A 24,487-nucleotide genomic window follows, 5' to 3' on the forward strand; every position below is an offset into this window, starting at 1 on the left:
ACATACAGTGTAACACACACATAGTGTAACACACATACAGTGTAACACACACATACAGTGTAACACACACATAGTGTAACACACACATACAGTGTAACAGACACATACAGTGTAACACACACATAGTGTAACACACACATACAGTGTAACACACACATACAGTGTAACACACACATAGTGTAACACACACATACAGTGTAACACACACATACAGTGTAACACACACATAGTGTAACACACACACAGTGTAACACACACATACAGTGTAACACACATATACAGTGTAACACACACATACAGTGTAACACACACACACACAGTTTAACACACGCATGTAGTACAACATACACATGTGTAGTGCATCACCCTCCAGTTGTTCAGTAGAGATAAAAAAAACAAACAACTGAGAACATTTTCACAGCAAACTGTAGCCACCTCTTATATTCACACACCTCTAATATATACCCATCCCTGGAGGCATAGTGACCCATTCCAGCGCCCTGGATAAACTTCTAATTTGGTATCCCCCCCCCTTCCCCCTCTCTCTCTCTCTATATATATATATCCCTATATATATATATATATATATATATATATATATATATATATATATATATATATATATATATATATCCCTATATATATATATATATATATCCCTATATATATATGATACTGGATTACTGCAGGTTATCATTCAGCAGAACTAGAATGTACTTTCCATTATAAATAATTTGTATAGATTTGGACAGAGTATTATTATGGAAATGTCTGAAGGACTAAGTAGTTCCAGATAAAATAATCTAATAATTAACCTTACTTAAAATGCAAAGTGATAAGCACTCAGAAACTTTTAAGGTAGACCTTGCAGTGAGACTGTATAATTAACAATGAGATGTGAATCAGCCACGATAGAATGAAATAATCAAGTAATTTGACAAAGTGCTTCAAAATCCCAGTATAAATCCATTTCACTAAGTTGGCAAAAAAGCCCCCTTCCCATTTTCAGCAGTTTTTTACTGGTAATTGACTCTTAATGGTATTTGTTTGACTGTTACACTATTAAGGCAGAAAACAGATCAATCAGTGTGTAAAGCATCCTAGCCATTTATTTTCTTAACTTTGACTGTATAATTCAATATAGCAAAATAAAATGAGCTTTTTATTTTTGTTCCTACCCTTTTGGTGCCTCTCTATGGTCTGAGGGCAGCCCTCATAGTGATCTAGTTATACCAGTGCCCACTACTTCTAGCCCTCCTAGTGATCTAGTTATACCAGTGCCCACTACTTCTAGACCTCCTAGTGATCTAGTTATACCAGTGCCCACTACTTCTTATACATACCCACCTGTAATATGCACCCACCTGTAATATATACTCACATCTAATATGTACCCACCTGTAATATATACTCACATCTAATATGTACCCAACTGTAATATATACTCACATCTAATATGTACCCACCTGTAATATATACTCACATCTAATATGTACCCACCTCTAATATGTAACCACCTGTAATATGTAACCACCTGTAATATGTAACCACCTGTAATGTGCACCCACCTCTAATATGTACTTCTCTAAAGATCTTAGATCATCCATAGAATCCTGATCTTTAACTATGGCCACCACTTCTTTCAATGGATACTGTCAACAAAAAGGAAAAAGTTATTTTAGAAAAATATGTACACACAAAACATGATGCCCATTTTATTGAACATCTAACCCATTTATCTAAGCAGATGTTTACATGACCTGTGTAACTGTATATCAAACTGTAAAATGGCTGCAGAGCATTTTTGAAGATCCCTATGTTTAGAAGATTTTAAGATAGTGTTCTAGGTCATATGAACAACAAATGAAGGCTTCGAATCTAATATAAGTTCGTTAAGAGTTAAGGCCTATTTAATGATAGTACCTAGTAAAAGTCCTATTGTATCTCTACATGTTATTTAAAGCATAATTTAAATCTACAATTCAATTGTCAATACCAAAAAGAACATCCAGAAGCTAGATTGTCCACATTATCTAGACTATTAGTAGATCTAGTATTAGATGATACTTGTAAATATTGTATGTAAACTAGGCCATTGGACCGTATGCCAAAGGGAGATAATCGCTTTTCCCAATTCAATTTATTAGTTTTCTTAATTAATTATTTTTTGGAAACAGCTGAACAAACTTCAACAAAAAACGAATGGCTGAACAGTAGGCATGTCTGTACTACATTGGGCGACACAGGCAATAACAGTATTTTTTCCAGCCCATAGACATACCTGGTCAAACAGCCTGTACATTTAACTAGAGGTTTACCTTAAGTGGTACAGCCTGTACATTTAACTAGAGGTTTACCTTGAGTGGCACAAACAGCCTGTACATTTAACTAGAGGTTTACCTTGAGTGGTACAAACAGCCTGCACATTTAACTAGAGGTTTAGTGGCACAAACAGCCTGTACATGTAACTAGAGGTTTACCTTGAGTGGTACAAACAGCCTGTACATTTAACTAGAGGTTTAGTGGCACAAACAGCCTGTACATTTAACTAGAGGTTTAGTGGCACAAACAGCCTGCACATTTAACTAGAGGTTTACCTTGAGTGGCACAAACAGCCTGTACATTTAACTAGAGGTTTACCTTGAGTGGTACAAACAGCCTGCACATTTAACTAGAGGTTTAGTGGCACAAACAGCCTGTACATGTAACTAGAGGTTTACCTTGAGTGGTACAAACAGCCTGTACATTTAACTAGAGGTTTAGTGGCACAAACAGCCTGTACATTTAACTAGAGGTTTAGTGGCACAAACAGCCTGCACATTTAACTAGAGGTTTAGTGGCACAAACAGCCTGTACATTTAACTAGAGGTTTAGTGGCACAAACAGCCTGCACATTTAACTAGAGGTTTAGTGGCACAAACAGCCTGTACATGTAACTAGAGGTTTACCTTGAGTGGTACAAACAGCCTGTACATTTAACTAGAGGTTTAGTGGCACAAACAGCCTGTACATTTAACTAGAGGTTTAGTGGCACAAACAGCCTGTACATTTAACTAGAGGTTTAGTGGCACAAACAGCCTGTACATTTAACTAGAGGTTTACCTTGAGTGGCAGAGTTTTCCTGTCACGTACCACGCGGCCCAGCTCTATGACAGACTGCATGCGGGCCACAGCTGTCTCAATCTTCTTCTGGATCATGAACTCCCTGGTGATTAATTAGACAATCAGTCAACCATCTGGGGGGGGGGGGGGGGGGGGGGGGGGAGAAGACAACAACCACAGGCATGCTATCTACCATCTGACCTGTCTTATGTTACAGTGGGGCAGGTGCAAGTAGCGTACTAACTTCTTGGATTATGGGGTCTGACAAAAATAGAACTGGTTTTCAAAAAACCCGGAGATACCACCAAAAAAACTCCTAGACCAAACCCCCATTTGAGATTTTGATAAAGAAAAAAAAAAATTAAATAAAAATTATCATTTAAAACAGATGTTTTGAAACTTGTGTTACCTAGGTTTGGGAAGCATCAAGAAGTGAACACTGCGAGCATCAGGTTCACTGGACAAGTCCACCATCTCCTTCAAACCCTGGTAGATTGTTTCTGTCAGGAACGGTGTAAATGGTGCCTGCACAAAAGACATTTTCAAGATGGTAATTGTATTATTTTAAAAATTTCTATTGAATAATTATCAATAACTTAATACTTGAACTAAATTAATTTATGTGAGAGTTGTACATGGCTAGAGTTACCTACCATGATCCTGGTGATGACAAAGATGACATTACACAGTGTCTCAAGGGCCTTCTTGCTGTCAGCTTTACCAGAGTCACCCTTGTAGATAACAACTCAGTTATTAACATACACTGGCCACCACTGTCCTAAATCACAACCCACCCACCCCCCCCCCCCCCAAGTTATTAACATACAATGACCACCACTGTCTGAAGTCACACCCCCCCCCCCTCGTTATTAACATACACTGGCCACCACTGTCCTAACTCACAGCCCCCCCCCCCCTCCATCTAGTCAGAAATGTCCTCCCCCCCCCCCCCAACACACACCCACCACACATGGTAATCCCTTATACCTTGAGTCTTTTCCTGTTCATCCTCACATACCAGTTGGTCAGCTGATCAATGAACTTCACCAGACGTGGAGTCACAGTATACAAACGGTAGGCTAAAATTGTTTTGATCAAAGTTACTTAAGGTGTCACATAATACAAACGGTAGGCTAAAAAATTCAAGTTAAATTTCATGAAAGAAATCCAAGTTACATTTTTTTGTGTGACATGGTGAAAAGCAGCACAAGTGAACAAGGTACCTCTCATTTCCTCCTCGACATATTTGACCAGTGACTGTGTGAAGGACAAGATCCACCTGTCCATGTAGTTGTCTGATATGTCTCGCTTCTTCTCAATGACCACAATCTTGTCCCCAGTTTCCTGAAAGTTATTGACACTTACTACAGTTACTAAGATAATCACAATAAACTTGCTCCTACAGACTGTTGCATGTGATTTTAAACTTTTCCCCTCCATTCAATTGTCCCTTTTCTTGGTGGACACTTGAGGAGTGGCTTATTTGGCTGGATATTTTAACATTTTTAAAAATCATCTTTTTTTAAAAAGTGGAAATAAGTTCAATACAAAAGGCTCATTTAATTATCTGCAAACATAAAATGCTTTAGGGAAATGCAATCTTTATTCAACATAGAATTTTGTCTTTGTTTCTCTATGGAGTCAGGTACACATCAGAGCTTGGTGGACTCAGGGATGTCCTACAGACTTGAGCCCTGGATACAAAATCTTTAGGGTTAGCGGTTGTAAGATCTAGCATTGAACCCCGCCATCCCATGTTTACATGTACTGAGACACAAACATTTCAAGTGATCATCTTGGCAAACTTACCTCTTCCCAGATCTTGACATACTGAGCCAAAAATCTAAAGGCATTGTACCAAGGTAGGAAGACGTCCTTGAGAATATCCCTGACACCCTCCTCCTTGAAGCGTAGGTTCTCAGCTCTAACTGATGGGGAGTTGATCAGATACAACCTGGACAAATACAACAGTACAGAGCTGATACAACCTGGACAAATACAACAGTACAGAGCTGATACAACCTGGACAAATACAACAGTACAGAGCTGATACAACCTGGACAAATACAACAGTACAGAGTTGATACAAACTGGACAAATACAACAGTACAGAGTTGATACAACCTGGACAAATACAACAGTACAGAGCTGATACAACCTGGACAAATACAACAGTACAGAGTTGATACAACCTGGACAAATACAACAGTACAGAGTTGATACAACCTGGACAAATACAACAGTACAGATCAGATACAACCTGGACAAATACAACAGTACAGAGCTGATACAGCCTGGACAAATACAACAGTACAGAGCTGATACAACCCGGACAAATACAACAGTACAGAGCTGATACAACCTGGACAAATACAACAGTACAGAGCTGATACAACCTGGACAAATACAACAGTACAAAGTTAAAAGAACATGGACAAATACAACAGTACAGAGCTGATACAACCTGGACAAATACAACAGTACAAAGTTAAAAGAACATGGACAAATACAACAGTACAGAGCAGATACAACCTGGACAAATACAACAGTACAGAGTTGATACAACCTGGACAAATACAACAGTACAGAGCTGATACAACCTGGACAAATACAACAGTACAGAGCTGATACAACCTGGACAAATACAACAGTACAGAGCTGATACAACCTGGACAAATACAACAGTACAAAGTTAAAAGAACATGGACAAATACAACAGTACAGAGCTGATACAACCTGGACAAATACAACAGTACAGAGTTGATACAACCTGGACAAATACAACAGTACAGAGCTGATACAACCTGGACAAATACAACAGTACAGAGCTGATACAACCTGGACAAATACAACAGTACAGAGTTGATACAACCTGGACAAATACAACAGTACAGAGCTGATACAACCTGGACAAATACAACAGTACAGAGTTGATACAACCTGGACAAATACAACAGTACAGAGCTGATACAACCTGGACAAATACAACAGTACAGAGCTGATACAACCTGGACAAATACAACAGTACAGAGTTGATACAAACTGGACAAATACAACAGTACAGAGCTGATACAACCTGGACAAATACAACAGTACAGAGTTGATACAAACTGGACAAATACAACAGTACAGAGCTGATACAACCTGGACAAATACAACAGTACAAAGTTAAAAGAACATGGACAAATACAACAGTACAGAGCTGATACAACCTGGACAAATACAACAGTACAGAGTTGATACAACCTGGACAAATACAACAGTACAGAGCTGATACAACCTGGACAAATACAACAGTACAGAGCTGATACAACCTGGACAAATACAACAGTACAGAGCTGATACAACCTGGACAAATACAACAGTACAGAGCTGATACAACCTGGACAAATACAACAGTACAGAGCTGATACAACCTGGACAAATACAACAGTACAGAGTTGATACAAACTGGACAAATACAACAGTACAGAGTTGATACAACCTGGACAAATACAACAGTACAGAGCTGATACAACCTGGACAAATACAACAGTACAGAGTTGATACAACCTGGACAAATACAACAGTACAGAGTTGATACAACCTGGACAAATACAACAGTACAGATCAGATACAACCTGGACAAATACAACAGTACAGAGCTGATACAGCCTGGACAAATACAACAGTACAGAGCTGATACAACCCGGACAAATACAACAGTACAGAGCTGATACAGCCTGGACAAATACAACAGTACAGAGCTGATACAACCTGGACAAATACAACAGTACAGAGCTGATACAACCTGGACAAATACAACAGTACAAAGTTAAAAGAACATGGACAAATACAACAGTACAGAGCTGATACAACCTGGACAAATACAACAGTACAGAGCTGATACAGCCTGGACAAATACAACAGTACAGAGGTGATACAACCTGGACAAATACAACAGTACAGAGCTGATACAACCCGGACAAATACAACAGTACAGAGCTGATACAGCCTGGACAAATACAACAGTACAGAGCTGATACAACCTGGACAAATACAACAGTACAGAGCTGATACAACCTGGACAAATACAACAGTACAAAGTTAAAAGAACATGGACAAATACAACAGTACAGAGCAGATACAACCTGGACAAATACAACAGTACAAAGTTAAAAGAACATGGACAAATACAACAGTACAGAGCTGATACAACCTGGACAAATACAACAGTACAGAGTTGATACAACCTGGACAAATACAACAGTACAGAGCTGATACAACCTGGACAAATACAACAGTACAGAGCTGATACAACCTGGACAAATACAACAGTACAGAGTTGATACAACCTGGACAAATACAACAGTACAGAGCTGATACAACCTGGACAAATACAACAGTACAGAGTTGATACAACCTGGACAAATACAACAGTACAGAGCTGATACAACCTGGACAAATACAACAGTACAGAGCTGATACAACCTGGACAAATACAACAGTACAGAGTTGATACAAACTGGACAAATACAACAGTACAGAGCTGATACAACCTGGACAAATACAACAGTACAGAGTTGATACAAACTGGACAAATACAACAGTACAGAGCTGATACAACCTGGACAAATACAACAGTACAAAGTTAAAAGAACATGGACAAATACAACAGTACAGAGCTGATACAACCTGGACAAATACAACAGTACAGAGTTGATACAACCTGGACAAATACAACAGTACAGAGCTGATACAACCTGGACAAATACAACAGTACAGAGCTGATACAACCTGGACAAATACAACAGTACAGAGCTGATACAACCTGGACAAATACAACAGTACAGAGCTGATACAACCTGGACAAATACAACAGTACAGAGCTGATACAACCTGGACAAATACAACAGTACAGAGCTGATACAACCTGGACAAATACAACAGTACAGAGTTGATACAAACTGGACAAATACAACAGTACAGAGCTGATACAACCTGGACAAATACAACAGTACAGAGTTGATACAAACTGGACAAATACAACAGTACAGAGCTGATACAGCCTGGACAAATACAACAGTATAAAGTTGTTACAATCACACAAGAGCACACACAGAATGTTTATCATCATATAAATGGTACCTGAACTGCTTGAGGTGACTGACCTGATGGCATCAGCTCCATACTTGTGTACAACAGACATGGGGTCTGGGTAGTTCTGTTTTCTTTTGCTCATCTTCTGGCCATCTCTGTAACATCAAAACATTAACAGCATGTGCACCATTGGGTTTAATAGTAAACAAAGTTAAGATCATCTGGGTAGACATCAGACCAAATTTTTAAAAGGTCAAACTTACGCGGCTAAAACAAGACCATTGCAGACCAAATTTTTAAAAGGTGCCTTGCCAAACAACAGTGTGGAGACAACTATCAGGGTGTAGAACCTGAAACAATAAAGACAGTATCAGTGGCATGACATGGCAAGGGAGTGGCATGACATGTCATGGGGAGTGGCATCGCATGTCATGGGGAGTGGCATCGCATGGCATGGGGAGTGGCTCTTCAGGGCAGTAGAATATCAAGTTAACCCTTTGAGCCCGGACTTCCCTGACCTAATTTCTCCCATTTCCTGAGCTCCCAGGGCCAAACCAATTTTCACTTATCTGCTTCTAACTTTGCCTATAACTTTTGAACCGTTTGAGATAATCAAGCCAAATTTGGTATCCAGATTCAGGATCAAACAACAATGCAGCAACATTCTGAAATTCTTTATTTTTTTTACAATGTTTGAACAGAACAATGTACATAAAACGAACGTATAATTATTGTTTTGATAGAACATAGAATAAACCAATTTACATTTAGTAATTGTTTTGTTATTATTGATACCTGGCCATACTAGTTCATCGCCAGAAGTCCACTTTTGTGTGATAACTTTCAAAACAGTTATCACTGCCGGACCCGATGCAAAGAAAAACTTCGCATGTTTTGCACCCGTAAACTTTTTTTTTCGTTTCGGCAAGTCTTTGTCCTTGGCACCACGTACATCATAACGTACTTGAACAGTTTCATTGTCACTGTCAATTTCAATGTCACTGTGTTCAGTCTCAAATTCAACGTCACTATCATCACAATATAGACTATGAATATTATCTTCTTCATCAGAATCAATAAGTAGTTGTATTGCCTGAGATGTAGTCATTCTACTTCTTTTGTTGATATTTCGGTCTTTTGCTTCATCTTTTGCACCAACTTTATGTGCTGAAGTCGATGGCTGTGGCTCAGCTTTCCGTTTGCTACGAAATGTAAACACTTTCACTTTTCCTAAAATCTATTTTTAGAATCATAATCACACACTAAAAAGACACATGCGCAGTTTTAGTCAGTCTTCCGCTAATTATATTTAATTAGACGGTAAACCGGCCGCTAGGAATATGACGCTAGATCATCGGGCTGGAAAACCGGCTTTTCGGACATATATGCCTAATGTTGAAGCCGGTTTACCGGCCTGGCGGGCTCAAAGGGTTAAAGACAAAACTTCTACCTATTAGAGAAAACCTACATAGAGTTCTAGCTAGTAAAGGAGAAAACCTACATAGAGTTCCAACTAGTAAAGTAGAAAACCTACATAGAGTCCCAACTAGTAAAGGAGAAAACCTACATAGAGTTCCAACTAGTAAAGTAGAAAACCTACATAGAGTCCCAACTAGTAAAGGCTTACCATCCTCTAGTTTGATCAATTCCCTCAGCAATGAAGTCAGCGGGGAATGTATCTTCAAATTCTTTGCGGTTCTCAAATGGGTAGTGGGCCTTTCCATAGGGCATAGAGCCAGACTCAAACCAGCAGTCAAACACCTCCGTCACTCGACGCAACACACCTCTTCCAGTTTTGGAGGGAATGGTCAGGGGGTCAACACTGGAACAAACATTAATTGATCAGGTAATCTTGGATCAACAAACATTAATTGATCAGGTAATCTTGGATCAACAAACATTAATTGATCAGGAAATCTTGGATCAACAAACATTAATTGATCAGGAAATCTTGGATCAACAAACATTAATTGATCAGGAAATCTTGGATCAACAAACATTAATTGATCAGGAAATCTTGGATCAACAAACATAATTGATCAGGAAATCTTGGATCAACAAACATAATTGATCAGGAAATCTTTCCTTGGATAATTTTTACCACTTAAGTAAATATAACATCAACAGCTTTGGAAGGGTTCTTATCATAGGGGATGTTTTACAAAAATATTCCATTTTATCTATATATTAAACATGTCACTGGGCTTTAATGACATTTAAAAATGTCTAATCTTTGAGAAAATATGTCAAGAAAATATAATTTGATTAATGTGAAAGAAATAGAAAGAAAATATGAGTTGGCCACCAGTGATGTATTGGTCCATGAGTACAAAAAAGAAAATAAATGAGGGTAAAGGTTAGAGACTTACAACTCCCTGTGAAGGTCAGTGATCTCCACACCTGTCAGTTCCTTGAGTTCAGCTATAGAGCCCACACACACCACCTACACAAGGGTTAACAAACTATTTTACTTCAAGCTTTCAATCTTAAACACAAATATTTTAGCCAGTGATGTGATATTCAAATAGAAATATTTTAGCCAGTGATGTGATATTCACACAAATATTTAAGCCAGTGATGTGATATTCAAACAGAAATATTTTAGCCAGTGGTGTGATATTCACACAAATATTTTAGCCAGTGATGTGATATTCAAACAGAAATATTTTAGCCAGTGATGTGACATTCAATACAAATATTTTAGCGAGTGATGTGATATTCACACAAATATTTTAGTCAGTGATGTGATATTCACACAAATATTTAAGCCAGTGATGTGATATTTGAGCCATACCTCTTCCCCATCGTCACTGACCCACAGAGGGATGGGAGTCCCCCAGTACCTGTTCCTGGATATTGCCCAGTCTCTGGCTTCCTTCAACCAGTTCCCAAACCTTTTTTCTTTGACAAATTCTGGAACCCTGGGGAAATATTGCTTTTTTTATTTCACTACAAAACCTGTCAGCTAAGATTGGATAAGTTTATACCATAGGCTAGCCATGCAAAAAACCATGAAACCTGTAAGCTGTTTGACACACACACACACACACAATGCACCAGTTACCGTTAGACATGTTTTTTACCAGTAGGTGTCTTTTGTTGATGCTAATAGATTGTCCACAGCATGCTCCACTCTAACGAACCAACTGGGCACAGCTTTGTATATCAGAGGTGTTTCAGACCTAAAGTCAGGTCATCAGATTATATAAGAGGCATTTCAGGAAAAACTGGGGTGTAACATAGTTCATTAAAAATGTAAAACAAAATAAACATCAGCAATTAAATTCATTCTATACCAGGGGTGAATGTTTTGTCACACAATAACAACATACATGATATTGTACCTAAAGGGGCCATTGAGTCAAGTTGTGACTACTGACGTGTCTACTAATGCTTTTTATGCTCAAACTGTCCTACAAACATTGAAACATCAGAAAACAAACCCTTTCTTAAGTCAAAACATACCATTAATCAAACATAGAGTGTGAAAACTGCTTAAACATTGAATGCAAGTCAAACCCTCTAACCCACCTCCAACAGAAAGGGTAGCTGTGTTTTGTTGTGCTCTGGTGGACTAGCCTCCCTCGAGATTTCAAATTTTTCACTATTTCTTTATCAGCATCCTGTGGGAATCACACATGTTCACTTAGCACTTTTAACATCATCACCTCATGAGGTATACAAAGTTTTTTCTTCCTATTCTTAATGGTAGAATTTAAAACAATGTAGTGGGTCTCTATGTTAATTACAGACTTCAGTAAACTTATACTGGTCTACCAGTGTGTCAAGCATACATTATAAACCATCAAAATCTGAGACTTCCATCCACTTAGAGATCGATGAATTTGACAATTTTACCTTGACATACAAGCCTTGAAAATCTGAGACTTCTTCAGTAAACCTGCCACTGGGATCCACAGGGCAGACCATTTTCATGTCACGTGTAATGACACCATTGGCAAGACAAACTCTCTGATCATCCTGTAGAAAACAGCATCTCAATGGTAGAGTCAACATGCAGCACAGGCAAGAATAAAAAATGTCTGTACCATAATGAGAGAGTGAACAAAGATGAGCAATCTTACCTCACCAAAGTAGGGAGCCTGATGGACTACACCTGTACCTGTGTCTGTTGTCACATACGTGTCCACAAGAACACGGAAGGCCCCAGTCTGCTGCTTGTACTGTGTGTAAGAAATGGACATCCACTTTTAGACATTTAACAATGTGTTACTAGATCTAACTTTATGTAAGAAATGGACATCCACTTTTAGACATTTAACAATGTGTTACTAGATCTAACTTTATGTAAGAAATGGACATTCACTTTTAGACATTTAACAATGTGTTACTAGATCTAACTTTATGTAAGAAATGGACATCCACTTTTAGACATTTAACAATGTGTTACTAGATCTAACTTTATGTAAGAAATGGACATCCACTTTTAGACATTTAACATGTTACTAGATCTAACTTTATGTAAGAAATGGACATTCACTTTTAGACATATTTAACAATGTGTTACTAGATCTAACTTCATGTAAGAAATGGACATTCACTTTTAGACATTTAACAATGTGTTACTAGATCTAACTTCATGTAAGAAATGGACATTCACTTTTAGACATATAACAATGTGTTACTAGATCTAACTCCATGTAAGCTGAGACAAAGATCGCTGAATGAGCAGGGGTTACCTCCTTAAAGTAATCAAACAGTGGAATGTATCTTTTCCCTTCCAGTTTTTTGCCTGGGAACCTAGAGAAAAGAAATCAATCAAACTCAACAGTTCAAACAACTGATACAGACAGAGTCAGACATTACTTCCAGAACACAAATACTTTAACTGTTTCAATAGCTGTCTCTTGAAAATACATTGGTGTTAGATATGTGTAGTAATGTAAGTGTGGATCAACAACATGTGATAAATTTAAACTTACTTGTCCAGGATAGTATAATCCTCTTCTGTTTTAAACAAAGCTTCTAGCCTTTGTTCCATAAATTAAAAAACTTACTTGTCCAGGATAGTATAATCCTCTTCTGTTTTAAACAAAGCTCCTAGCCTTTGTTCCATCATGATGTATACATGGCTGGTGGACTTGTCTAGCACAGAAATGACAAAAAAACTTTTTCAACCACTTCTACGGAGATATGGAATAGCTTTTATTTAAGTGCTAACATAACCATGACCTTAAACCACACAGCAAGAAGTATAATCTAAAGCATCTGCAACTTAAGTGCTAACATAACCATGACCTTAAAGCACACAGCAAGAAGTATAATCTAAAGCATCTGCAACTTAAGTGCTAACATAACCATGACCTTAAACCACACAGCAAGAAGTATAATCTAAAGCATCTGCAACTAAAGTGCTAACATAACCATGACCTTAAACCACACAGCAAGAAGTATAATCTAAAGCATCTGCAACTAAAGTGCTAACATAACCATGACCTTAAACCACACAGCAAGAAGTATAATCTAAAGCATCTGCAACTAAAGTGCTAACATAACCATGACCTTAAACCACACAGCAAGAAGTATAATCTAAAGCATCTGCAACTAAAGTGCTAACATAACCATGACCTTAAAGCACACAGCAAGAAGTATAATCTAAAGCATCTGCAACTTAAGTGCTAACATAACCATGACCTTAAACCACACGAAGTATAATCTAAAGCATCTGCAACTTAAGTGCTAACATAACCATGACCTTAAACCACACAAAGTATAATCTAAAGCATCTGCCTACAGATGCAGACAAGAATTTAGATCTTTAAATCTTGCTAACCTTTGACCTTAACATAGGTAAGCTCAGGGTGGACACAACATGCCATGTTGCTGGGCAATGTCCAAGGTGTTGTCGTCCAGGCAATGATTGAAACATTTGGATCTTCTTCCAGAGGAAAGGACACAATGACTGGAGTTGGACAAAATAAAGAGCCATGTTACTTAACATGTGTGAGCTGGTTGTGTGTGAGCAATAATGTGAGTGAACAAAGTCCAGCTGCTAGTTAACATGTGTGACCTGATTGTATGAGAGCAACAATGTGAGTGAATAAAGTCCAGCTGCTAGTTAACATGTGTGACCTGATTGTATGAGAGCAACAATGTGAGTGAATAAAGTCCAGCTGCTAGTTAACATGTGTGACCTGATTGTATGAGAGCAACAATGTGAGTGAACAAAGTCCAGCTGCTAGTTAACATGTGTGACCTGATTGTATGAGAGCAACAATGTGAGTGAACAAAGTCCAGCTGCTAGTTAACATGTGTGAGCTGATTGTATGAGAGCAACAATGTGAGTGAATAAAGTCCAGCTGCTAGAAGAGAGATGTGTACCTGCAGGATCCACCACCTCCTTGTAGTTCTGTCCAGACTCAAAGTTTGACAGAGGTGTGTTGCATGCTGTTGAGAAGGGCATCACCTGGAATGTGTGTGCTACTGTTAAAGTTGTGCTACAACATCATGGAATGTGTGTGCTACTGTTAAAGTTGTGCTACAACATCATGGAATGTGTGTGCTACTGTTAAAGTTGTGCTACACCATCATGTTGGAATGTGTGTGCTACTGTTAAAGTTGTGCTACAACATCATGTTGGAATGTATGTGCTACTGTTAAAGTTGTGCTACACCATCATGTTGGAATGTGTGTGCTACTGTTAAAGTTGTGCTACAACATCATGTTGGAATGTGTGTGCTACTGTTAAAGTTGTGCTACAACATCATGTTGGAATGTGTGTGCTACTGTTAAAGTTCTGCTACACCATCATGTTGGAATGTGTGTGCTACTGTTAAAGTTGTGCTACAACATCATGTTGGAATGTATGTGCTACTGTTAAAGTTGTGCTACACCATCATGTTGGAATGTGTGTGCTACTGTTAAAGTTGTGCTACAACATCATGTTGGAATGTGTGTGCTACTGTTAAAGTTGTGCTACACCATCATGGAATGTATGTGCTACTGTTAAAGTTGTGCTACAACATCATGTTGGAATGTATGTGCTACTGTTAAAGTTCTGCTACACCATCATGTTGGAATGTGTGTGCTACTGTTAAAGTTGTGCTACAACATCATGGAATGTGTGTGCTACTGTTAAAGTTGTGCTACACCATCATGTTAGAATGTATGTGCTACTGTTAAAGTTGTGCTACAACATCATGTTGGAATGTATGTGCTACTGTTAAAGTTGTGCTACACCATCATGTTGGAATGTGTGTGCTACTGTTAAAGTTGTGCTACAACATCATGTTGGAATGTGTGTGCTACTGTTAAAGTTGTGCTACACCATCATGGAATGTATGTGCTACTGTTAAAGTTGTGCTACACAATCATGGAATGTGTGTGCTACTGTTAAAGTTGTGCTACACCATCATGTTAGAATGTATGTGCTACTGTTAAAGTTGTGCTACAACATCATATTGGAATGTGTGTGCTACTGTTAAAGTTGTGCTACACAATCATGGAATGTGTGTGCTACTGTTAAAGTTGTGCTACACCATCATGTTAGAATGTATGTGCTACTGTTAAAGTTGTGCTACACCATCATGTTGGAATGTATGTGCTACTGTTAAAGTTGTGCTACACAATCATGGAATGTGTGTGCTACTGTTAAAGTTGTGCTACACCATCATGTTAGAATGTATGTGCTACTGTTAAAGTTGTGCTACACCATCATGTTGGAATGTATGTGCTACTGTTAAAGTTGTGCTACACCATCATGTTGGAATGTGTGTGCTACTGTTAAAGTTGTGCTACAACATCATGTTGGAATGTGTGTGCTACTGTTAAAGTTGTGCTACACCATCATGTTGGAATGTATGTGCTACTGTTAAAGTTGTGCTACACCATCATGTTGGAATGTATGTGCTACTGTTAAAGTTGTGCTACAACATCATGGAATGTGTGTGCTACTGTTAAAGTTGTGCTACACCATCATGTTAGAATGTATGTGCTACTGTTAAAGTTGTGCTACACCATCATGGAATGTGTGTGCTACTGTTAAAGTTGTGCTACACCATCATGTTAGAATGTATGTGCTACTGTTAAAGTTGTGCTACAACATCATGGAATGTGTGTGCTACTGTTAAAGTTGTGCTACACCATCATGTTAGAATGTATGTGCTACTGTTAAAGTTGTGCTACAACATCATGTTGGAATGTGTGTGCTACTGTTAAAGTTGTGCTACACCATCATGGAATGTGTGTGCTACTGTTAAAGTTGTGCTACAATATCATGGAATGTATGTGCTACTGTTAAAGTTGTGCTACTGTTAAAGTTGTGCTACACCATCATGTTGGAATGTATGTGCTACTGTTAAAGTTGTGCTACAACATCATGTTGGAATGTAAGTGCTACTGTTAAAGTTGTGCTACAACATCATGGAATGTATGTGCTACTGTTAAAGTTGTGCTAGGTCTAGAGGTGCCAGAAGAAAGAGTGAGCTGAAGCAGCCACTGACCTTGTATCCCTTGTAGACCAATCCCTTGTTGTAGAGCTGTTTGAATACCCACCAAATGGTCTCCATGAAACTGGGGTACATTGTTCTGTAGTCATTTTCAAAGTCAATCCAGCGTGCAAGTCTTGTCATTATAGTCTAGATGTCAAAATGGTCTCAAAATAGTTCAAAGCTGCATTTATGAAAGACTTTTCAAAATTTTATTCCACAGTTAAGTTAAATCTTTATGCAACATTTCAAAGTAGCTTTTATTCAATTGAAAAGTAGTTAATTTTCTATTAGAATCAACAACAAAATACCTTCCACTCTTGGCTGTACCGCTGTACAATTTTGCGGCATTCATTGTTATAAGCCTGTATGCCCATTTTAGCCACATCGTCAGGTCCTGTAATCCCTAGAGTCTTGTCAATCTCATACTCCTGCAGTTATTCAGCATTTTTAATCAAAGTACACACCAGAGCTTAGTCAACTCAACATACAAAAGGTAAAACATAAGATCTCACATATAACAGGTAAAACAAGATCTCACATACAACAGGTAAAACCTAAGATCTCACATACAACAGGTAAAACATAAGATCTCACATATAACAGGTAAAACAAGATCTCACATACAACAGGTAAAACCTAAGATCTCACATACAACAGGTAAAACCTAAGATCTCACATACAACAGGTAAAACATAAGATCTCACATACAACAGGTAAAACCTAAGATTGTAACACATCACAGGTAAAACCTAAGTTCTTACAACAGGTAAGCCATGACAATCCCAGCCAAACCGCCTCTCCACGTGATATCCACTTTGATAGGCCCATCTGGTAACAACATCTTTGATGGTCCCAGCGAGTATATGCCCGTAGTGAGGTAATCCCGTAGCAAAGGGTGGCCCGTCATAGAAGGCATACCTATTCCAGCAAAAATTGACACAACTAATATAAAACTGTACAAATAACTCATTTTAAAATTTTGATTAACACTTGTTAAAAATTAGAGAAGTAAATGATTAACCTAAAAGGCAAAAGCTTGTTTAATTAGTAAGAACATCATTGCAAGCATTTTTATTTTAACTCACCTAGGTCTAGCTTTTGAAAGCTTTAAAGATGTTTGGAAAGCATCAATTTCCTGCCAGAATTTTAAAGTCTTCTCCTCCTCATCAACAAAATTGATGGCATCAGTTGCTGATGCCTGCTGCGCCATGTCTGTCCTGATAAAAACATGTTTCAAGTGCTGCCATGTCAAACGTAAAGACAAATGTACACATAATCTTAAGACAATTACTTAAAACTATATATATAGTAGCCTATATACTATAAGATTACTTCTTAAGCAATAGTCCAGCAATGTAACATATAAATACAAAGTTTAAAAAAAAAAACTTAATAGCATTAGCAGGCCTACTTAGTGTTTAGTTATTTGTTAAGCCTAAAATATTTTGTTTGAAAAATAATTCAACTCAAATTGAGTAGGCCAAAAAAACAAATCTCTTTTATAGAGTAGGCCTAACTAATTTGATTAAAAAGTATGATGAAATTCAACTCAACATGATTTAGGTGAAATAACTGTGATATAGATCTACATAGTGATGCAAAAAAATGCAATCAACTCAAAATAGCAAAAAGATCTTACAGATCTATTTTAAAAAAATAGTAGGTCTTGGTAGAAACTAGAATAAACATTACTTGTGTACTTGTGTAGGCAATTAGATCTACATGTCAATTTAGATTTATAAATTATAACACTTAGCATAGGTAATAAAACAGCTTAGGTTAGGGGCCCATAGGCCTATGATATTTTATAAATATTTACCAATATTATCAACCTAATTTTGCTATACATGAGTATACATAGGACATAGATAGGCCTATAAATAATAGGATTATAGGCCAATAAGGCTCACAGATCTCGATCTATATGATAAAAATCTAGATCTGTAGATCTAGTAATCATCAGTATTCAGTAATTACTGAATCAGTCAGTGAATCAGTAATGAACCTCTAGACAAAAACAATGATCAACAAAACTCAAAAATAAAATAGATCTAGAAATAGATCTTATTAATTAATTATTAATAATTATTTTATTAGGCCTAGGCCTACCTAATTAATTAATTAGGCCTATCTATATACTTCTAGATCTAGATTACTAACTTAAAGTTAGTACAACTACTAGAAATCTAGTACTAGAAGATCTAGATCTAGAAATCTACTACTAGATCTAGATCCGCTAGGTAGACTCTAGTGCTACAACTAGATCTACACTCTACACTCACATCACACACTCACTCACTGTGACTAAGTGACACATCTTCTACTACTGAATTAGATCTCAAATCTTAAACTATTGAAATCTAGTTAAGATCTAATCTAGCTATTTCTGAAATATGTTACCGAATTTGTTTTGTTTATCTTGATCTAGAAGACTAAATCTATATGTTGGTGAATGCCAAAATACTGTGTTTGCTACTTATTGCATCATGTGTTCTGCTATTGACAATATTGTTGCAGTACAGCAGAAGTAAGCATGGAAATGTTTTCCGATCAAGGGAAACAACCACACAAACCAACCGAGAAATATTAAAATTTTACCCCAGGGCATAAGGAGACGATAAGCGAAAAGAAAATTAAGAAAATATTTTTAATATTTCCAACAAATTAAATATTCTACAAGAAGGCCAAATAGAATCTATGGAACATTTATTATGAGATCTCTAGATATAGAGATCTAGAATATTATTATTGTTTTAGTGTACAGTGTACACCTAAAGGCCTAAAATAGTAAAGGCGAAGTAAAACAAATAAATAGGCCTAAGCCAGACCTTTTCGCCGTTGCCAAATCCAAGTCTAGGCCTACCACGTTGAACAATCGTATACGTCAAATTGATTCTACGAGCTCTGTTCCGGCTAATAATAAACAAACTTCGTAGCCAAACACTCAAATAGATCTAATCTAGAGAGTCTAGAATAGATCTACAATACATTGAACATTGTTATGTTACAATCTGTTCTAAAACAATAGGCTATAGGTCCTACATTATTTATTAAATTTAATAATATTAGTTTGTTTAGGCCTAAAAACTTAGTAAACTAAACACTAACAGTGAAACACCACCAAACCATGTTCATGCGTTGAAAATGAAATAAAGTCAGAAGTTAAGTTAGTTAACTCATCATTAATCATTCATTACTCATATTATTCAGATCTATATATTAGGCCTACTACTTGAGTACTATTTACCTAAACTGTCCTAAACTAGTGATTATAAAAATATAAATATATCTAGAATCTAGGCCTAATATTACTAATAATAGTTTTTTTTTTTATTTTGTCACTAGAAGTCTATTTGATTGAGACTATTGATTGACTTTACTTTTAATTTTTAAAGGATTGTTGAATGTTAGTTTTTTAGTTAGTCCTAGATTAGAATTAGATTCTAGATTAAGTGATTAAGTAGACTGAGATTCACTCACGTTTTTAATAATTTTAGTTTGTAATTTACGTTAGATTTCAAACAAAATAGTTGAAAATAGAAATCTGAACACTGCATAGGGCTATATTATAGGCCCCCTATATAGTACTACATACAACTAAACGTTGTAACTAACATTAGTAACATAGACAAAGACAGGCCTTCTCTACTCTACACACATTTTATTACTCTACAAAATGACAAATGGTAAGTATAATTAATAATAATTCCTAGGTCTATAATATATATATATATATATATATATATATATATATATATATATATATATATATATATATATATAGCCTAATTGGGTTACCTCTCTACTATCCTATCACTATGTGGTTGTGGTAGGCCCTAGATAGTAGAATTAGATCTAGTATCTGCTAGATCTAATTCTACTCCCAGGCAAAGTTCCAATTTTTGCTAAAGTCGCGTAAGCGAAAAAGCTAGTTACTGTACTCTAGTAGTGTGCAATGTGTATAATGTATTTTATGTACATAGTGTTCTTAATAAAGTCTTATACAATAGTTTTAGAAACATAATAAGTGTGTTTGAATGTACCAAATATTTTAACACACTGAATAAAACATTTTCAGCTTATTCATTTGAGGGAATTCTCATCATGAGCTTGCTGGTGATATGTACCTGCGCCTACATGCGTCGCGTGCCTAGGTTGAAACAGTGGTTTCTATCTGAACGGAAGGGTTTGATGGGAGTCTTTTACAAGGGTAATTCAAAACTAAAACTTTACTAGGATATGGGGGGGAGGGGGTTGATGGGAGTCTTTTACAAGGGTAATTCAAAACTAAAACTTTACTAGGATATGGGGGGAGGGGGTTGATGGGAGTCTTTTACAAGGGTAATTCAAAACTAAAACTTTACTAGGATATGGGGGGAGGGGGTTGATGGGAGTCTTTTACAAGGGTAATTCAAAACTAAAACTTTACTAGGATATGGGGGGGGGGGGGGGTTGATGGGAGTCTTTTACAAGGGTAATTCAAAACTAAAACTTTACTAGGATATGGGGGGGGGGGGAGGGGGTTGATGGGAGTCTTTTACAAGGGTAATTCAAAACTAAAACTTTACTAGGATATGGGGGGGGGGGGGGGTTGATGGGAGTCTTTTACAAGGGTAATTCAAAACTAAAACTTTACTAGGATATGGGGGGGGGGGGGGGGGGTTGATGGGAGTCTTTTACAAGGGTAATTCAAAACTAAAACTTTACTAGGATATGGGGGGGGGGGTTGATGGGAGTCTTTTACAAGGGTAATTCAAAACTAAAACTTTACTAGGATATGGGGGGGGGGGGGGGGGGGTTGATGGGAGTCTTTTACAAGGGTAATTCAAAACTAAAACTTTACTAGGATATGGGGGGGGGAGGGGGTTCTGTTAAGAAAGGTAAATCTGCCTTACATAGAAAGGAATGACAAACACCTGTCTTCATAACAAAAATATTTTAAAACAATTATTTGAAAATAAAAAGGAAAAGTGAATATGTATTTGAAAAGGACTATTTTATGTATTGATGAACAGAGAAGGCAGTTTTAATTCTATAGCCTTAATACAACTTGACTAACACTTACAATACAAGCCTCTCCATAACATGAACCAGTGTCCCTACAAAATGAAAGCAAAGTTTTGTTAAAACAGATAAATGCTTTGAGTTTAAAAAAACTTGACTTACCAAAGCTCAATGATTTTACTTCACTGCACAAATTAAAGAAGCTCTAACTACTAGCAGTATTTTCTTCTATGTCATAGTAAAAAATTGCCACTTTTAACTCATCCTCCACTTCACACAGACATCTTTACTCCCCCCACCATCCCAACACAATTTTCTTAAGACTGATACAAAATGCAATACACATATCTGATAAGCGCCTTTCATATTTATGCATGAGATTTAAAATTAAAAAGCCATCTTATTTACCCTTTTTTATAAATTATCAATTTATTAAGTTACCGGAAACTTCTATAAAAGTATTTGGGACATACAGACAGACCCTGGGTTTTTCTATATTAGATAATAAATATATTTGAATGTGCAGAATTGAATGCTAGTGTTTGTTTGATTTCAGCCTCTGTGATAGGTACAAGGCTCCATGTTGCTGTGGCACTGACTTGTAGTTTGATGGCTTTCTATGTCCTTATACTCAAATAACAGCACAAAAATCATGTCCTCAAATAATATCAGCTCCTTCTCAACTGCTGGACACTATAGACCATCACCAGGGGTGAAAGCAAACTATTTGATCAGGATTGAATTTAAATTATGTGCCACAAGTTGATTTTTTTCATTGTAAAGATCACCTATGCATTGTTACATTGTGTATCAAATCTATTTAATCCTCATCTTTGAACATGGCTGCTACATTGAGATTGTTGATCTGCTGTTATTTGTTAGTCCTCATTGAACTTGTTTTGTAAATATTGTCAACTTTGGGAAAATAAAATTGGTTTGAACTTATCCAATGTTTCTCATATTCCAAACTTAAAGCTAATGTTTCTGTTGTGTTCAGCTTATGTTTGTGTTGTGTTCAGCTTATGTTTGTGTTGTGTTCAGCTTATGTTTGTGTGGTGCCAAATAAACACAAGCTAATGTTTCTGTTGTGTTCAGGTTATGTTTGTGTTGTGTTCAGGTTATGTTTGTGTTGTGTTCAGCTTATGTTTGTGTGGTGCCAAATAAACACAAGCTAATGTTTCTGTTGTGTTCAGGTTATGTTTGTGTTGTGTTCAGCTTATGTTTGTGTGGTGCCAAATAAACACAAGCTAATGTTTCTGTTGTGTTCAGGTTATGTTTGTGTTGTGTTCAGCTTATGTTTGTGTGGTGCCAAATAAACACAAGCTAATGTTTCTGTTGTGTTCAGGTTATGTTTGTGTTGTGTTCAGCTTATGTTTGTGTGGTGCCAAATAAACACAAGCTAATGTTTCTGTTGTGTTCAGGTTATGTTTGTGTTGTGTTCAGCTTATGTTTGTGTGGTGCCAAATAAACACAAGCTAATGTTTCTGTTGTGTTCAGGTTATGTTTGTGTTGTGTTCAGCTTATGTTTGTGTGGTGCCAAATAAACACAAGCTAATGTTTCTGTTGTGTTCAGCTTATGTTTGTGTGGTGCCAAATAAACACAAGCTAATGTTTGTGTTGTGTTCAGGTTATGTTTGTGTTGTGTTCAGCTTATGTTTGTGTTGTGTTCAGCTTATGTTTGTGTGGTGCCAAATAAACACAAGCTAATGTTTCTGTTGTGTTCAGCTTATGTTTGTGTGGTGCCAAATAAACACAAGCTAATGTTTGTGTTGTGTTCAGGTTATGTTTGTGTTGTGTTCAGCTTATGTTTGTGTGGTGCCAAATAAACACAAGCTAATGTTTCTGTTGTGTTCAGGTTATGTTTGTGTTGTGTTCAGCTTATGTTTGTGTGGTGCCAAATAAACACAGCTCTGTGACAGTACCAACATTGTTGACATCAATCACTTAAGTATGTTGTCAAGTTAGTCACTGAGCTATAATGTCAACTTGTCACATGTAATGTCAACTTGATTGTCACCTGTCCTGTGATGTCACCTGTCCTGTGATGTCACCTGTCCTGTGATGTCACCTGTCCTGTGATGTCACCTGTCCTGTGATGTCACCTGTCCTGTGATGTCACCTGTCCTGTGATGTCACCTGTCCTGTGATGTCACCTGTCCTGTGATGTCAACTTGTAGTATCCTTATAGCATGCACAAAATGTATTTTAGGTCCGGAGATCCGAACATTCTTTAAACATTTTACAAAGTTCTGCAAAACAAAGTGAAGACATCTTATCTGGGCATAAGTCCTTGAATCCATCTAGCTCTGAGGTGTACCTGACTTGAGGTGTACCTGAGTTAGGGAAACTAAGGCAGCTGGGCAATGATTACACTATGACGGAGCAGATACAACTTATACAGACTATGTTGAACCCCACACCACACCTGCACAGATATTGTAGATCCATTGATTTGGTAACTCTATAGCATCTTTTTTTTAATTCATTAAATTCCACTCTTGACATATAATTGTATCATATATTTAAAACTTTTCTAACGGCTCTACTATTCAAATATAGTACTTGTGTGAGTTTGTTATCTTTGTGTGAGTTTGTTATCTTTGTGTGAGTTTGTTATCTTTGTGTGAGTTTGTTATCTTTGTGTGAGTTTGTTATCTTTGTGTGAGTTTGTTATCTTTGTGTGAGTTTGTCATCTTTGTGTGAGTTTGTCATCTTTGTGTGAGTTTGTTATCTTTGTGTGAGTTTGTCATCTTTGTGTGAGTTTGTTATCTTTGTGTGTTTGTCATCTTTGTGTGTTTGTCATCTTTGTGTGAGTTTGTTATCTTTGTGTGTTTGTCATCTTTGTGTGAGTT

General features: G+C 37.0%; 2 protein-coding genes across 7 annotated transcripts in view; one reads left to right on the forward strand and one right to left on the reverse strand.

Annotated features, from left to right (window-relative positions):
• The window catches only part of LOC131937230 (isoleucine--tRNA ligase, cytoplasmic), a 38,660-nt gene extending 19,468 nt beyond the window's left edge, over window positions 1–19,192 (reverse strand). Inside the window, exons 1-25 of one of the 2 annotated variants that reach the window (XM_059294488.1) lie at window positions 19,032–19,192; window positions 17,717–17,848; window positions 17,393–17,549; window positions 16,940–17,059; window positions 16,644–16,778; window positions 14,524–14,608; window positions 13,976–14,104; window positions 13,200–13,287; window positions 12,882–12,942; window positions 12,267–12,365; window positions 12,040–12,162; window positions 11,713–11,804; window positions 11,265–11,363; window positions 10,976–11,102; window positions 10,551–10,624; window positions 9,809–10,003; window positions 8,445–8,531; window positions 8,253–8,336; window positions 4,912–5,056; window positions 4,326–4,446; window positions 4,090–4,181; window positions 3,756–3,833; window positions 3,512–3,627; window positions 3,103–3,205; window positions 1,569–1,652 (exon numbers count right to left, since the gene is read on the reverse strand). In XM_059294488.1, coding sequence (XP_059150471.1) covers window positions 1,569–1,652; window positions 3,103–3,205; window positions 3,512–3,627; window positions 3,756–3,833; window positions 4,090–4,181; window positions 4,326–4,446; window positions 4,912–5,056; window positions 8,253–8,336; window positions 8,445–8,531; window positions 9,809–10,003; window positions 10,551–10,624; window positions 10,976–11,102; window positions 11,265–11,363; window positions 11,713–11,804; window positions 12,040–12,162; window positions 12,267–12,365; window positions 12,882–12,942; window positions 13,200–13,287; window positions 13,976–14,104; window positions 14,524–14,608; window positions 16,644–16,778; window positions 16,940–17,059; window positions 17,393–17,549; window positions 17,717–17,841 — 2,619 coding nt within the window. In that variant the 5' untranslated portion in view covers window positions 17,842–17,848; window positions 19,032–19,192. Of the gene's footprint in view, window positions 1–1,568; window positions 1,653–3,102; window positions 3,206–3,511; window positions 3,628–3,755; window positions 3,834–4,089; window positions 4,182–4,325; window positions 4,447–4,911; window positions 5,057–8,252; window positions 8,337–8,444; window positions 8,532–9,808; window positions 10,004–10,550; window positions 10,625–10,975; window positions 11,103–11,264; window positions 11,364–11,712; window positions 11,805–12,039; window positions 12,163–12,266; window positions 12,366–12,881; window positions 12,943–13,199; window positions 13,288–13,975; window positions 14,105–14,523; window positions 14,609–16,643; window positions 16,779–16,939; window positions 17,060–17,392; window positions 17,550–17,716; window positions 17,849–18,958; window positions 18,978–19,031 lie in introns of those variants that run through there. The other variant, XM_059294489.1, reaches the window with a different exon arrangement.
• An 89-nt stretch (window positions 19,193–19,281) lies between these two features.
• On the forward strand, window positions 19,282–22,578 carry LOC131937254 (protein kish-B). 5 transcript variants are annotated; one of them, XM_059294536.1, is made up of 4 exons: window positions 19,282–19,666; window positions 20,146–20,317; window positions 20,710–20,841; window positions 22,192–22,578. In XM_059294536.1, exons 2-4 carry the CDS (start codon window positions 20,308–20,310, stop codon window positions 22,272–22,274), a joined length of 225 nt encoding a protein of 74 aa, XP_059150519.1. In that variant the 5' UTR covers window positions 19,282–19,666; window positions 20,146–20,307; the 3' UTR covers window positions 22,275–22,578. The 5 variants fall into 5 exon arrangements, with proteins under 5 accessions (XP_059150519.1, XP_059150520.1, XP_059150522.1 ...); XM_059294537.1 differs by having other exon boundaries at window positions 19,282–19,629; XM_059294539.1 differs by lacking the exon at window positions 19,282–19,666 and adding an exon at window positions 19,681–19,797.
• Window positions 22,579–24,487: the final 1,909 nt, after the last annotated feature.

This window comes from Physella acuta, unplaced genomic scaffold (genome assembly GCF_028476545.2).
Source record: "Physella acuta isolate Inbredline_101_S28 unplaced genomic scaffold, ASM2847654v3 ptg000204l, whole genome shotgun sequence".
Lineage (NCBI taxonomy): Eukaryota > Metazoa > Mollusca > Gastropoda > Physidae > Physella > Physella acuta.